This window comes from Pipistrellus kuhlii, unplaced genomic scaffold, assembly GCF_014108245.1.
Source record: "Pipistrellus kuhlii isolate mPipKuh1 unplaced genomic scaffold, mPipKuh1.p scaffold_m20_p_12, whole genome shotgun sequence".
Taxonomy (NCBI): domain Eukaryota; kingdom Metazoa; phylum Chordata; class Mammalia; order Chiroptera; family Vespertilionidae; genus Pipistrellus; species Pipistrellus kuhlii.
The window spans coordinates 8,550,555-8,566,791 of NW_023425427.1; the positions used below are offsets into that span (position 1 = coordinate 8,550,555).

Here is a 16,237-nt window from a genome sequence, read left to right on the forward strand (position 1 = left end):
AAGCATCAATCATTAGTCATCATTGATGCTGCAGTTAAGCCACTCATTAAACTCATTTTATGGGGTCCATTAGTAAGTTAAAGATGGAATTGGAATTGGGAGTTAATTGCATGACCAGACAGTGAACATGTCTTTGTTCTTCAGGCTTTGCCTTTTGAAATATGTGGTTACTTTATAATCACTGTCTCATTGAATTTTTGAACCTTAATTGTCACTCACAATTCTGAATAAGCATTCTAAATTAAATGCATTTGTGGTTGGGTTTTCATTTCATGAAGTTTTGAGTTAGTGGCATGCATCCTTCATTCCCAAACCATTTTCCTCTTCTTAGAGCATGTTGTGTCAAGAATGTTTGCATCATACCCTTCTTCCCTGATGCTCCCATTCTGCTTGCTCTGGTGGAGATATTGCACATTACTAAGTTGCATGTTTCACGGCCTCAGTGCAATTTAGTGTGTGTGATATTTTCACATGAGTGCATGCACACGGGTATGGCTCTTGCTTGTGGGATTGCAGCTTTTAGTGGGGAGGATGTTTGTATTGTGAGGTTTTCATTTGGAAAGTGAACACGCTTCTCATGTCTTTCCCCCAATTTTGGAGGATTAAAAGTGTTTGGGTTTTTTAAAAAAAATCAGTGTTGATCATTCGGTAAATCAGTACTTCCATTTTTTATGTGGAGCAAAATGTATTTTCATTGGAAAGAAATACTCATGATTTAAGGTTATAAACCTTTATTTGAAATGTGTAAGGGAAAACTTAAAGCTGTTAGAAAATGTATTTTCATTTATTTGAAGAGATCTCTCTCCTAATATTGGAATAGAGACATAGACTTTCTTATGGAGAATTGGGAAATTAAATTAGCTAGAGTTCTTAAAAAATAACCAAATCATTAAATATACTGTTTATTTAACCTACTTGGTTAAAGATTGTTCTAATAAACCTAACCATTTACTTTTTTAAGTTTCCAAGGAAAATGACCTTAAAAAAACTTTGTCTTATATTTAGTTTTTCATTGTGTTGCTTTAAAAATTACTAAATTTATTTTAATATGCTTATAATAGAACTGGTGTTTAGATACAAATGTTTGCTATTTGCCTATATAATTGAAACAATCCCTTTTTAATTTTTTTCTTAGCATCTTCCAATCTCTTTTTCTCTCCGACTTCTGTCCTCATGTCTCCTTCCCTGACTCTCCTGTAGAGAAGGCAAAACTGTAGTGACAGAAAGCATATCCAGTGGCTTTCAGAGATCCAGGTTTAGGGAGGGATTGACTATGAAAAGGTGTGAGGGAACTTTTGGGGGTGATAGAAATGTTTTATATCTTGACTGCAGCAGTGGTTATGAAACTGTTTACATTTGTCATAATTTACTGAATTATGTACTTAGAATTGGTGAGTTTTACTGTTATAAATTATAGTTCAATCAAGTTGAGACAGAAAAAAGAGAGAAGAAAAACGGCTAGGAATTTGAGGGCGTCAAAATGTTCTTAGTAAATGGTTAGAGGATTTTCCTCTGCTGTTTTATAAAGCTTGTGTACCAGATCGTAAGTAATACGATAGGGGGGAATACGTTGTCTTTTCCTCCCTCATTGAGTTGCATGAATATATTTAGTAACTGCAAACAATATCTAATGTATTTAGGGTCCACAAAACTCCTTAAATAGTGCCTTAGTGAGAAAATCGTGATCAATATCCTCAAAGACAGAAAAGAGGACCGTGCTGTTTCCTGCCAGCGGTACTTTTTGCATTGAGTGTTGCCTCTTTGCCACCCTAACAGATGATTCAGTTGTGATATTCTACTGTACCTGTGATGTCAACTTATTTTTGGCTTAACATTTCTTAAATAACGTAAGGTTGATGGAAGTACTACATCTATATCTTTTCTCATCAACTCCTCCCCCCCCCCCATTCTAGTCAAATTCTGTACTTTTTTTCTTAGACTTAATTCTCATTAATTTTTCTGTGGTATTTGGTCTGTTATTATCCCCTCCTTTTCAAAAGCTGCTTTTTCCCTTGGTCTCTGGGGAAAAAAAATCACACTGCAGCGATTTTCTTCCTACTCCAGAAACGATTTCGTTATCTCTGGCGGGAGTTTATTTGTCTCTGGTCCCATTGCCCCATTTTCTCCAGGCTTTCCCCTCCGGATAGCTTATCGGTTTCTGTGAGTAACCCATTCTGGCGTATCTCTCTTAGGCCTCGTCTCTTATTTCCAGCTACCTCATCTTCCTTTTTTTCCTTACCATTGCCCAAACTAAATGTGTTCCCTTTTCTTCCATGGCCCCTCCATGCTGGGCTTCTCCATGTCTTTGAGACACTGCCAATTCTTTCCCTTTGCCATTTTCCTTTTCCTCTGTCTCCTCTATTCAGTTACTACTTACATTTTTTATATTTCCTGTGGGCCATCTCCACTCCTTTTCGTCTTTTTGACACCACTTTAATCTGTGAACTTATTGTCAGAGGTCACATGGCACTTTTAAGAACTTCTTGAGTGAAAGCTGCTGGTCAGGTTTCACATTTGGGGAGCCACTGTCAAATCCGTGTCTCCAAACCCTATTAAGTGACTGAATCAGGAGGTCCCAGAGCTTGACTGCTCTGACAGGAAACCTCTTGGGCTACTTTGGAAAAGCTTTCCTTTCATGGGTTCAGTGCCATCTTTGCTGCGCCAGCCTCTGCTTTTTCCATTGCAGAGAGCTTTTCCTTCTCATGAGTATGTGAGCGTTCCTCTCCCATGCCCTCCAGAATCCTGGTTTTTGTAATTTTGTGATGCCTTGCGATAACTTAAAATTTGCTGCTCCTTACACAGTACTGTCTTAATAATTTTCCACTTGAAAAGCACAAATGGAGTGCCTGAGGCTGCCCTTTTTTTGTACTTCATTCCTACTAATCACCGAATATGTGCATCTGTTTTTACCCCATATATATATGTATTAGAAACCCAGCGCACAAAATCGCCCAGCCCCACCCGCTGCCCTGCCATGCTCACAGCCCTGCCCACCAGCCCCAGTCTTTGGTCCTTATAGCTTTAGGACCATGGGTTTTTGATAGATAGATAGATAGATAGATAGATAGATAGATAGATAGATAGATATTTTATTTTTTTAGGGCATATGTCTTTGGGAGGTTTTATTTATTTTATTTTTCTCTATTGACTAAGGTATTACACATGTGTCCTTTACCTCCCATTGCCCCCCATCTCTTGTATTTTTGTCTCTGACTTTACTTTGGAGTTAATATGTTTGGTTTTCTTTTTACTCTTTTTTTTTTTTCTTTCTTTCATAAGTTCTCTCCCAATGACACGCATTCTTTGATAGTTAGCATCTGCAGAAGTTACTTTGTGGGCTTGGTTGAATAGTTGAAGAAATGTGGGGAATTTTGTTAACAGAAGGAAGGCTGCTAAGTACAAGTTCTGTTATCCCTCCCTTGCTCTTCCCAAAGGGGAGAGTGCTCACGGCCTAGAGCTCTTAGAGTTTAACTGCATCCTCAGAAATAGATGTTCACACTCAATTTTCTTTCACCTGTTTTGGCAGTAAAAGGTCTGCTTTAGAAGTGAAAAGTTGATTCATTATCTCAGTGTCTAGGGTATTCAAAGGTGTTTTAGTCCACTTATCTTTTCATCAGAAAGAAATGTAAAGAGTAGTTTAGAAAACATTTCTGGGTTTTAAAAGAAGTCTTTATGCTTCGTTAGAATGAAAACAGCATTCTCAGGCATTGGAAAAATTGAAGCTGTTAACAGATTTGTAACCCGAAGCCTAGCAGCCTAGAAATAGTGATTTTTCTGAATCACAATATACTATGTTTATTTACTTTCCTTTTTTATCTTTGGGCCTTCTAGAGGGGTGTTTGATGCTTCCCTCAAAATGGCTGGCTTCTATGGATTGTATACCTGGCTGACTCACACTATATTTGGCATCAATATTGTCTTCATACCATCAGGTAACGACTGTGTCATAACTTTCACTGCCCTCTACTTAAGAAAAGTTAAGCCATTTTGCATACATTGGGAAGTGTCATATTCCCCAAATTGAAAATACTAAAATTTTGAGATCGAATCTAGTCCAAATTAGGAACAGAAATACAATTTGTCATGTTAATTTATTGCTGTATCCCCAGTAGCTAGAATAATACCCAGCACATAGGAAGCACTGTGTACTATTGGTTGAATGAATGAATATCTTATCACCAACCATAATTGGCACTCAATAAGTGTTTGAACTGAACTGATTGGCAGGAAGCAGTGAGTTGGTCAAAAAGCTTTGCCCCATGAAGGAGATTGTCCTTTGGGCAAGATGAATGCTTCTAAAGGCCCGCAAACTGTCCCCACACCTCTTGAGGTCTGTTCTGATAATACCCACATTCCATACGCACCAGGATGGTTTAGTGACCATCTTTTACTTTTCTATGTTATCTCTGCTCCTCTCCTTCCACTTTTTCTACCTTTATTTTGGTGGCTGCTTGTCTTCCTAAATATATCTGCCCTCCACATTTGCCTCTACCATCAGTTTTTTCTACTTGGGTCTGTGCTCCCATCCTCCTTTACATTCCCAAGTTCATTCAGGTTGTTCCCTACTTTGTTTTTCACATAGCCATCCTCTGACAGCACATGGAGGTTGTTCATGAAGCCCTATATAGATGGGAAACCAAAGTTTTCCAAGTCACAGGGCTGGTTCATGGTTAGGACCAGAATTGGAATCCACGTCTTCTTGACTTTTAATCTGGAGAACCCATGTCTCTGTAGAGTGCTTGATAAATCTTTTTTTTTTTTTTTAAATATATTTTATTGATTTTGTACAGAGAGGAAGGGAGAGAGATAGAGAGTTAAAAACATCAATGAGAGAGAGTCATCGATCAGCTGCCTCTTGCACACCCCCTACTGGGGATATGCCCACAACCAAGGTATATGCCCTTGACTGGAATCGAACCTAGGTCCCTTCAGTCCCCAAGCCGACGTTCTATCCATTGAGCCAAACCAGTTTCGGCTCTGTGGAGTGCTTTAATGTGATGTTCTGGAAGGAGACAAGCTTCAGTAAGATCCTCAACAAGCTGGGTGTTATTTTTAAATTACATTTCTTTTTTTCTTTTTTATTAGAATCAAGGTAAAGACTAATACTCATATCTGAGCTATAGAAACTGATTTGGCTTTGGACTCAGTACCAATTTTGACCAATGTTCTATAGTGATGTTATAGGAGTGTATATTAACTAGCCATTGGTTCAAAATAACCACAAGATACAGAAATTTAGTAGCTAAAAAATAGATTTATGAAGTAGACACACATTTTAGAAAGATTTTCAATATCAAGTTTTAAGATTTCAGACCATTTAACTAGCAAACTTAGTTAAACAAGGACATAGCTTTCCCTGAAATTTTGAGTTGCTGTTTAACTTGTTTTGGTGGAAATTTTCAAATGGGAGGAGTTAGTGTTCAGGTTCTGCTGTGTTGCTGTTTTGCTGATGATGTTCAGTTGCATTTCTTAATTAATCTCTTACCAGCTTTAGCAGCCATCCTTGGAGCAGTACCATTTCTGGGGACATACTGGGCAGCAATCCCTGCAGTTCTAGACCTGTGGCTTACACAAGGCCTAGGATGCAAAGCCGTCTTACTGCTGGTTTTTCATCTCTTGCCAACATACTTTGTAGATACTGCCATCTATTCTGATATTTCGGGGTAAGTATCCTATAGCACTTCCAGGTATCATGACCAGGGATTTCTGTGGCATTTTTAAAGGAGAGTTTTTATATTTCTTTTGGAGATGGGAGAAAGGGCAGGGGGTGGGAGTTTTTAATGAAGTGACCGTCTGTGTTCTCCACTATGTAATCAGAATTTAATTTAATATAATTAATATTGTTTGCAAGGTATTTTGGTATTTTGTAAGTATAATTTATAATAAAAAACACCCCGAGTTAAAACAAAAATGTGAACAATTTAACCTAAGAAACATATTACTAAATGTACATTAAATATTCAAAGTAACAAGTTTGTGATTATTTTCAGAAAGTCTTTGCTTTTGGAGAAAAGACATTATTAAGTTGTATGGTGATTTCCACGTAAAACCAAATCTCAAGCTAAATATTTGACAAACAGCTCTCTTATTTAAGATGTTAGATAGTATGGTTGTTTGATGGGGACAGGTTAAATTTAAAACTTGAGCCACATAATATCAAAGTAAGTGTGTGTGTATGTGTGTGTGTGTGTGTAATAGATTTTGATATTTTAGGTTCTGCTGTGTTGCTCTTTTGCTGATGATGTTCATTTAGTTATATATTCAGATTCACATTGTTTATTAGAATCTGGGATGCCACCAGATGTTGAATTTTAATCAGCTTCTTAAATTCAGGATACAGCCTACTGAGACTATCGTACTAATAGTAAGTTTTCTTTCAGTAAAACTCATCATCACAATAAGGATAGATGTGGTCTGAAGAGTACACCCTTCAGCTAATTTGAAATTATATAAGGACAAGTTATTTACAAAAATATTTATGTTACGATTCATTAACAGTAGCAAAATTACAGTTATGGTGTAGCAACAAAAATAATTTTATGGTTGGGGGTCACCACAACATGAGGAACTGTATTAAAGGATCACGGCATTAGAAAGGTTGAGAACCACTGTTCTAGGGTATATAGCTATTTGCCCCTCACTAAATTGTTACAGTTATGTGTGTTTAAAAACTAGAAACAACATACCTTTTTCCAGTTCCCCTCATGGCAGCGGCCCTTGTTATCCTTATCATTGTGCTGTGCTGCTAGAATCTGTCATTTTGTTCCATTTATGTCAGAGATATTGTGATATGCTGGAGGTCAATTATGACTCTCTTGTGAAATAAAAATCTTGGGTTTTCCAACAGATCTTTTCCTCATGAGGTTTTTTAGTAGTACCTACACTAAAAACTATACTTTTGGGAGTTGCCAGAAGTCTAACCTATGATAACAGGGAGGCTCTTATATTGTCATCATCTTTTAAAAAACACGATTAATTAATTACTAAATTGGGCTCGCTTAATTGTTCTTCATGGAGGTAAACTTAGCAGGTGACTGATATAACCAATCGCAAGCAGGCATTAACCCACTTCAGGCAGCCACGTAATGCGTGCAAGGTTCCTACCTGTTAACATTACTGACTTCACTCCTCCAGTTGCTGGACCTATATGAAAGGCAGAGGTCAGACATGTTATGTAGACAAGAAAATTCTTTCGTCTCAATGCTATTACAGTGTTCAGTTATCCACATTGAGACGATCTGAAGAGAGCGGTAATATACTAGTAGTCAAAGGCCTGGCGTATTGGAGAATGACTGTTGTGTTAGAGAATGTGATACAGATTTACTCCAGGGTTTGTGTTTGTCAGAAGCCATGAGCCAGTCTGTGTGCTCTTCTCTCCAGAGGCGGCCATCCTTACCTGACAGGCCTGGCCGTGGCTGGCGGAGCATACTACCTGGGCCTGGAAGGAGCAATCATCGGGCCCATACTTCTCTGCATCCTTGTGGTCGCTTCCAACATCTACAGTGCCATGCTAGTGAGTCCCACAAACTCCGTGCCCATGGCAAACCAGACTCCGTGGCCTGCTCAGAGTCAGCGGTGAGTTCAAGCGGGATCATCTCTGCCTTCTTGACCCGAGTGGCCTGGCAGGATAGAGGTGTTTCAGCACCTGCACTCTGGTGATTTATCTTCTAAAACTGCCATAGAGATTTCCATGTCTGCTGTTTTATTTATTTTTTTTCAGTCTGGTTTATTGAGGTATTATTTATGTAAATAAAATTTTCTATAATCCATAACAAATTACCACTAATTTAGTGATTTTAAGCAGCATACGTTTATTATAGTCGTCCCCACGGGTCAGGAGTCGAGGCACAATTCAGCTGGTCTTCTGCCTGGAGTCTGACAAGGCCACAGTCAAGGGGCCAGCTGCAGCTGGGGTTTTTATGGGTGGATTGGGGTCTTCTACCAAGCTCGTTTATTATTGGCAGAATTATTTCCTTGCACTTGTGGAACTGAGGCGTGCAGCTCCTGTAGGCTATTTCTCCAGCCATTCATACAGGGATGTTTGCTTCCTCAAAGCCAGCTGGAGAGTGTTTTTCTGACTTCTGTCTCTGCTAAAAACCTTTTAAAGAGCTCACCTTATTAAGCCTGCCCCACCCGTCATACTTCTGATTAAAGCCAACTGATTAGAGACCTTAGTTATATCTATAAAAGCTCTTCATTTTTATAGTATTAACACAAACATGATATCAAAGACCAGATATTTTGGGCTCTTGGCTCATATTAAGAGTGTGACACTCACTCAAGAGCTGTGAGGGGGTTAAGTATGTTACCATAATAAATCTGGTAGGGCCATTGCCTTGTGCAGCCTTTGGTGACAGTGCTTTGCGGTTCCCTTTTTGGGCCAGTAAATTCCTCAGAGAAAGGTCTTCTAATCTTTTACCTAGGTTGATGGCATGTTCAAGATATAAGCATTCACTCAATTACTTTTCTTTTCCCACTGGACTGTGGTTGCTGCCATTGCAGGGGCCATGTCAGTTTTAGTAACTGATGTATCCACAGCACCTGTTCACAGTGTTTTGTACTTGGAATGTGTTCACTTCCTAGTGGAAGGAACGAATGGGCTGTGAAGGAATAGTCTCTACTGAGGCATGAGCTATGGAACATTTGGCTTCTCCTGGGAATTGATGTTACTGTGTGATAACAGCAGGTGGGTGGTTGCATTTCATTAGGCAGACTTACCTTCTAGCTGCAGATGCAGGCACCGGGGACTGAAAAGACCCATTTGAAGACTTTCTATGTACTGCCATCTGTCTGCAGACGGATGACCAACTGTCCAGCTAAGGAGAGATGTAGGAAAGTGGTTTTTTTAATGAGTATAAACTAAGAAGTCGTATATACTTCCCTCCCTTTAGTGTGAATGCAGCAGCATGTGCTGTGGTTTATGTCGCGCAGCATTGGGCTTCCGACCAATGGGCTGATTAAGTCATAATCAGAACCTATCCCTTTCTCTTCTCTGTAACAGTGGGGCTGTTTGAAAGGATAAAAACACTCCTGCAATCATATGGCTTGGAGTGCTTTCTTGATACTTGGACAGGACAATCAGACTTGATTTGATGTACGTATTTCACTCCTACCAAAGGCTGAGCAGCAATCCCTGAGTATCCAAGCTCAGAAAACCCTGTAAGGAGGAAGCAGGAGACTACCCCAGACACTTCCAGGAATGCTGTTCTCGGCATCGTTTTCCATTGCCTTCTGTCACACCTGACCCTCCCAGAGGTGACGATCGAATGTGGTCCTTTAGGAGCTCAGCTTTGTCTTTCTCTAGGGAAGAATGATTACTGACTCATTGCTGTTTTGAAGAGTTGTTTTGTTTCTGTTTTTCATGTTTGTGAAAAATGAGATATAAAGATGTTCTTCAAAAACTTTACAGCGCCTGCCCTAACTAGTTTGGCTCAGTGGATAGGGCGTTGGCCTGCGGACTAGAGGGTCCCGGGTTTGATTCCAGTCAAGGGCTCATGCTCCAGTTGTGGGCTCTATCCCCACTGGGGGGTGTGCAGGAGGCAGCCTACCGATGATTCTCTCTCATCATTAATATTTCCATTTCTATCTCCCTCTCCCTTCCTCTCTGAAATTGATAAAAATATATTTAAAAAAACACACAACATTACAGCTCCTGCAGACCTTTACATTAAACCTCAGAATTTCAGTTGGTATGTACTTTCCATCATCTTAGTTTGGTATAATGAGGGGGGAAGAGAGAAATCTGGTTACTAGGGAGCTACTGGACTCAACCTCTGCTGACTGTTGCCTCTCCTTTGACTCTGTTGCTGGCACATTTCTTGAATCTGTGCAGCCCTCTGTGTTCCCTGTGGGGTGATCCAGCGCTGGGGTTACCCTCAGGGGCCTTTTCTCCAGCCCCGGCCTCTCTAGTCTGGCTCCCCATATGGTCTACTTTCCATAGTGTGGCTAAGGGAGACTAAAGTTTACCACCCAAAATAGACCTTTTGGGATATGATTTTAAGCTAGTTGTTAAGAAACAGAAGACTCAGAAAGAACCTTTGACTTTTCCCTCCTTACCAATCTAAAGGAATTCTGATAGAAAAACCTGCTTGAAGGAAAGGAACATCACCTTAGCATCTTATTACACACTAAATGTGGCAGACAGGCAGACAGTTAGCAAAGCCTGTGTGTTGAGTCTCCTTCTGAGCCACACTGTCTCCGGGTGGCCCAGCAGGAATTGGTTACCAGGGGTTTGCCCCCTCTCAGCTCCCTATGAATTGCCTGCGTTTCCTTTGAAATCCCAAACCCCTGCCTCCCCTCCTTTGTCCAGAGTGGCATGTAATCCTCAGGTGTCCTGTGTATCTTTGGATCTCATATATCTTATGACACTCCAAGCGTACACCTGTAATAAATTGTAGACATGGTTCCTGTTGCTCTTTCTTATATTAATTTGATTGTTAGTGCAGTTAGAAGAATTTAGAGGAGGGAGTGTTGCCAGTGGAAATGGGGTCCTCTCATGGACTCAGAAAGGAAAGCTTTCTGGGTGCCCACATATGGGAGGGTCAGGGGTAGTGGTAGGATTTATTGTAGAAGCAAAAACCTTGTGAAACAAGTCCAGCCTTGTCTTCATCGGGCTCAGAGCAAAAGCCAGCCTCCAGGGGGAGGTGCTTCCTCTGTGCTGTTGGTTCCGTGCCGTCCTCATCCTCCTGGGTTAGCTTCTGTTCCCAGCTGTGCCCTGGCTGGTGCTTGGAGTCCGTGGCTGTGGGGCCACAGGTGGCTGATAGGGCTTCATGGCTGTTATGAAGAGAGAACGTGTAAATAGGGCGAGTGTATGTTGGGGAGGGTAGGGGGGAAGAGAGAAGGAAGGAGAGAGAGAGAGATCCCACATGCCCTTGTTAGGTTGATTATATTATTTCGGGCGTGGGAAGGACCAGGCACCCTTTTAGAATAACCAATCCACTTCCCAGTCTTTCTTGGGTTGGCACTGGGCCCTCCCCCTACCCTATCCATTTTCTAGATCTTCTGGGGTGCTGTGTCCCTTATCCAGTCCAGTCCTTTTCCCAGGCTGGGCTCTGCTGCCTTGTGATCACCATCTTAGTTCCTACTGAGCATGCCTCAAAGTAGGAGCACCTCCGCCGTGCCACCTGGCTTCTGTGCCTGTCCCCAGCAGAGGAATGTCTCCTGCTCTTCTTATTCTTCCCCCTTCCCTGGAAACTAGGGATTAGGTCCCAGGGTGTAGGATGCAGAGGTTCCCTGGGGAGCCTATGAATGCTGCAATTTCCTAGTGAAGCAGGCTTATTATCTCATTCAGCTCCTCAGCTGATGTTCTCAACAATGTTGGCTTCCCTCTGCTCCCGTTAATATCAGCTAACACGAGGAAAGTTATTTTTGCACCCCCACAAAGCCTCTCTGGTTTTTCTGAAGCGTAAATGCTATGCTCCTCTGTACTTAAAATTCCCACCGTGGCTTTATATGGCCTTCAAGATAAAATGGAAACTTTTCATGGCTTCTTTCTGTCTGTCTCTGCAGACTCCTTTCTCTGCTGCCCGCCTTACGTTTTATTTTCTAGCCATCTTGAACTTGTTTTAGTTCCCTGAGGTCAGTGTCATCTTTACACTTGTTTTCCCCTCTGTATAGAATGCTACCCCTTTCTAGCCAAATCCAGTATCATGGTCTATACTTAAACTGCCTTTTTAATGAAAAGCATTGCTGGGACTCATTAGACTAGGTAAGATGTCACTGCTGTGTGTCCCAATAGCATGTTGTACTCCTTCTATTGGGACTTAATACACAGTGTATACATGTGCGCTTCGTTAATTGTCTCTCTCACCTGTTGGAAAGCTTTCTGAAAGTCGAAGCTGTGTCTAACTCCTTTACCACTCTTACCATTCCTGGCATGGTGTTTGGCACATAGAAAGTGCTTAGTGAAAATGTGATGAGTTAATAAGTTAGTGAAACCAAGAGAAGATTTGATAAAAAAAAAAGAATATTGCAATGTAACCTTGAGGTTGAAAAAGACAGACGGTACATAGTAAATCTCAGCCTTAGAAGTTTATTCCATATCTGTTAGAAGAGAAGGTATGTGTAATAGTGATGATGTGATATAAAAGTGATCACGGGTTTTGTACTTGTCTGCTGGGGAGGGTTTAGGAAATACACACTCAGCTATGTCCAGCCAATGGAAGTTAAATTTGTCACTTAATGCTCTTCATTAGTTTTTTATTTTCAAATGTTCAAAGTTTATCTGTTTCTCTGGGAGGCCAAAAGTCAACAGCTCTTGAGTTATTAAATCAGAAAAGATTTAAAGATTTACATAAAACTGAATCTTCCTAAAAATCACATTGAAATTTTAGGGGAAGCAGTTCCCCAAACATTTTTCAATGAGCAAAGGCTTGTGAATGGGAAACCACACTGCACATTGTCTGTTGCCCTTAAAGGAGCTCTAAATGCTCACAGCTGTCCTCTGGCCCTGCTCATCCTGCAAGGCTGGTTCCACCACCCTGGTTCTGAGGAGCATAATAATCCTATGGTTTGGGAAAGAAGACTGTAATTTGGTAGTTTAGATAAAACATTCACCATTTTTAGAAATAATGTCAATGTAGTCTTTATTTCTTTTCCCCCCCCTGATCTAGAGAGCTGCAATTTTATGAGCCCTCGAAATTAGTTAGCTCCGTGCCTCTTGATGAGGCCAGAAAGAAATCGGAGAAAGACAAATCCCTTATGATTTCATTTACATGCAGAATCTAAAAAAAGAACCGCCCGCCTGGAGTAGCTCAGTTGATTGAGCGTCGTCCTGTGCACTGAAGGGTTGCCAATTTGATTCCTTATCAGGGCACATACCTGGGTTGTGGGTTTGATCACCAGTTGGGGCACATATGGAATGCAGAGGATGGATACCAGTTTCTCTCTCCTTTTCTTTTTCTCTTCCTCTCTTTCCTTTTCTCTCTCTTTTTCTCCCTCTTCCCCTTCCTCTCTCTACTAAGCATGTCCTAAGGCGAGGATTAAAAAAATAAGTCCTTTTAAAAAATAAAACCAAACTTATAGATACAGAGAACAGATTGGTAGTTGCAGGGGGTAGGACAGATGCAGGGCAAGTGACCTGATTTTGTTTTGTAATTTTAGTTTAAATAAATTCAATTAAAATGTTTTTTAAATAAATTATTTCTGCATCTCTAGATTATGGAGTTTGTTTTCCAGGAGAAAATTGGAAGGTGGTTTAATATCAATGTTATGCCTATAAGGTTTTACACACACACCACCTTCACCAACCTAAACATCTAAAGAAGAGATAATATTGAGATGGAAAACTCTCAGTAACTTAAAAAACTCAGTAACTGAGTTTTCTCAGCTTGCTTAATTTAATTTCCTTTCTCCTGAGTGCATTTGGAGGTTTTCTTGGCCTGGAGGGAGCATTGAACAGAAGGTATGAATTTCAACATTAAGGCTAAGCTTACTTGTCAACAGAAGGCAGTCGCCAGGCCAACCACAGTCTTAATCTTATATCATGCCTCTTTGCCTGAGGCAGGATTTTTCATTCATCGTCTGAGGAATTGTCTCATTAGAGATCCAGACTTGCAGGTAACTTAGAAATTTGAAAAGATGTCAGAGATGAATTTAGAAGCTGGTTGGGTGTTGGAAATGCTGTCTGGTATTGGCCAGTTTTTGGTTATTGGTTGTGAAGCCTTTCCAGGGTTTCCCAGACTTGAGTACTGCCTGAGATGGTCATCAGACATTTAGTAGTCATCTTAGCCTCTATACAGGTGTTAAAACACAAATTTGGGGGGCGCTGTGAAAAATAAATAAATAGGTAGGTAGAGCAATGGTTGTGGAGAGGGTAATTTTGCTCCCCTTAAGGGATATTTGGCAATGTCTAGAGACATTTTGATTGTCACAACTGTAGTAGGTAAAGACAGGAATTCTGCTAAATATCTTATAATGCCAACAATGTCAATAGTGATGCCATTGAGAAGCCCTGATTTGATTAATAGACATATTGATAGGTAGTAATATGTATAAAGCATCTATAATAATAAAAGCGTAATATGTGAGGGAAGCCCCGGTCTCGTGTGCCAGAGGGAAGCTGGTGCCGGCAGCTGGGGGAAGGGAGGCCTACTCTTGCACGAATTTTGTGCATTGGGCCTCTAGTGTGTGTATATATAAGTCGTAGTTTGGGGGAATTTTTCTCAGAGTTTAAAGTTATTTAAGGAAACAATTCATTTTGATTCCTAGGCCCATCAGCATATATATTCAATATGGTGGCTTTGGCCACATCACACACAAACCCTTTTGAAGTGCCAGAGCCAGGGCCAGGAAGCTCACCCATTACTCAAAACTGTTCCTTTGGAAGCAGAACTGTGCTAGTTAGTGGCACGCTTCAGAGGCTTAAGGCACCACCCATTGAAAAAACCTTGAGACAATTGAGCATCCTTGATGTAATCTCTTTCCTGTACCATTTTACCTGCGCCCCTCTTGATTTTTAAGTATTCCCGGCATAAAAGGGTCAATCTTTAATTTACCTCTGCCCTCTCTAGCTCACCCTCCTAAATATGCATATGAACTGAAAATTGGGAAGACAAAAATGTACCGGTAAGCGGTGGCATGGAAGTGAATTGCACCTGAAGTTCGAAATTATTTGCTTTGCAAATTTTTTTTTAAAATATATTTTATTGATTTTGTACAGAGAGGAAGGGAGAGAGATAGAGAGCTAGAAACATCGATGAGAGAGAATCATCGATCAGCTGCCTCTTGCACACCCCCTACTGGGGATATGCCCGCAGCCAAGGTACATGCCCTTGACCGGAATCGAACCCGGGTCCCTCAGTCCCCAAGCCGACGCTCTATCCATTGAGCCAAACCGGTCTCGGCTGCTTTGCAAATTTTTAAGTAATTTGTATCTAACCACAACTTTTTGTCATCTTTTGTATCCATAACTCTGAGTGATTAACTGAAGCTTTGTAACACTTTTCTTATATTCTATTTTAGGTCTATTTCTAATGAAAAAGTTAATCTTTTTGATTATAAGGTATGAAAATAAAGTGGGCTTTATTTGATAAATAATGTAAGAAGGAACAATGTGATGTAGTGATGTGACTACAAATTAATACAGTATAACTTGAAGACTTTAAAATTGTTTTTGAAAACTAGCTTGTTGAGCTCAGATGTTTTTCTGGGGTCCTGATTGGTGATACTGCTGTAAAGGAGCAAGGTAACTTCTAGCTAAAAGGATGGCAATGAACTTCTGCTTCACACTTGTGCCCTTTAAGATAGATTTAGCTTCATATAGCCCAAAACAAAGAAACTCAAAAAAACCACTGTCAGTAGAACTCAGATGACTTAAAAGAGCTAGAGGTTGAAAACAGTCCAGAGGCAGGCAGTCCAGGGCTGTATAACTCTTCCACATCATCCCGCCGAGCCTCCCTCCTTGCTGTTCTGCCAGCCTTGGTGTGAGTTTTTTTCCTCTAAGGCGGGTGCTTGGGCTCATGTTCATTGATAAACTCTGACCTGGCCAGTTGGCTGCCAGCACAGATGCAGGCCTGACTGGGTGACGTAATCCTAGCTTGGCCATATAAATTATGTAGTAAAGGCAAATGAGCTACTACAGTCCTGATGAGCTACTAAGTCTTCAAGTTATACTGTATTAATTTGTAGTCACATCACTACATCACATTGTTCCTTCTTACATTATTTATCAAATAAAGCCTCATAGGTGCACCACACCACCGCTATACAGCCTGGATGCTGCCTGCCAGTTGGTGATACGCACTTAGCTTGTCTACGTGGGTCAGACAGTTCAGTACCAGGCAATTTGGTGAAAAGACCTCACCTCATTTCTCCTGCCCTGAACCACATCCCTCAGAGCTTGGACTCTGCTCGGTCCGGTTTCCTGTTTTGTAATACAACTTACTCACTTGGCTTTTGATCTTTGATATTCCAGTGTTTTTCTCTAATATCCTTGTGTACACTTCTCAGCTGGCTAGAGGGTGGGAGGGAAGATCACCCTTCTCTTTTAAGGACACTGCTGAGAAGTCACACTGCTCTTCCACTTACATCCTATTGGCTAGAACATAGTCACATGGTTGTTAATTTCAAGAGAAATACTTTTTTGGATGGAAGATAATGGACTCAGCAAAAAAACAAACAAAACGAAACTCTGGAGTTCTTGTTATTAGCATACTTTGAAATAATACTCAAAATATCAACTCGTGATAATATTAAAGAAAAATGACTCTATAACCTCATCAAGGCTCTCAGATTATAA

The 16,237-nt window shown here is 40.6% G+C and overlaps 1 protein-coding gene across 2 annotated transcripts in view; it reads left to right on the top strand.

Moving 5' to 3' along the window:
* TMEM245 (transmembrane protein 245) overlaps positions 1-16,237 on the top strand; it is a 66,170-nt gene that overhangs the window by 44,849 nt on the left and 5,084 nt on the right. For both annotated transcript variants that reach the window (XM_036433089.2, XM_036433087.2), the window contains exons 15-17: positions 3,832-3,932; positions 5,489-5,663; positions 7,381-7,575. In XM_036433089.2, coding sequence (XP_036288982.1) covers positions 3,832-3,932; positions 5,489-5,663; positions 7,381-7,575 — 471 coding nt within the window. The remainder of the gene's footprint in view (positions 1-3,831; positions 3,933-5,488; positions 5,664-7,380; positions 7,576-16,237) is intronic.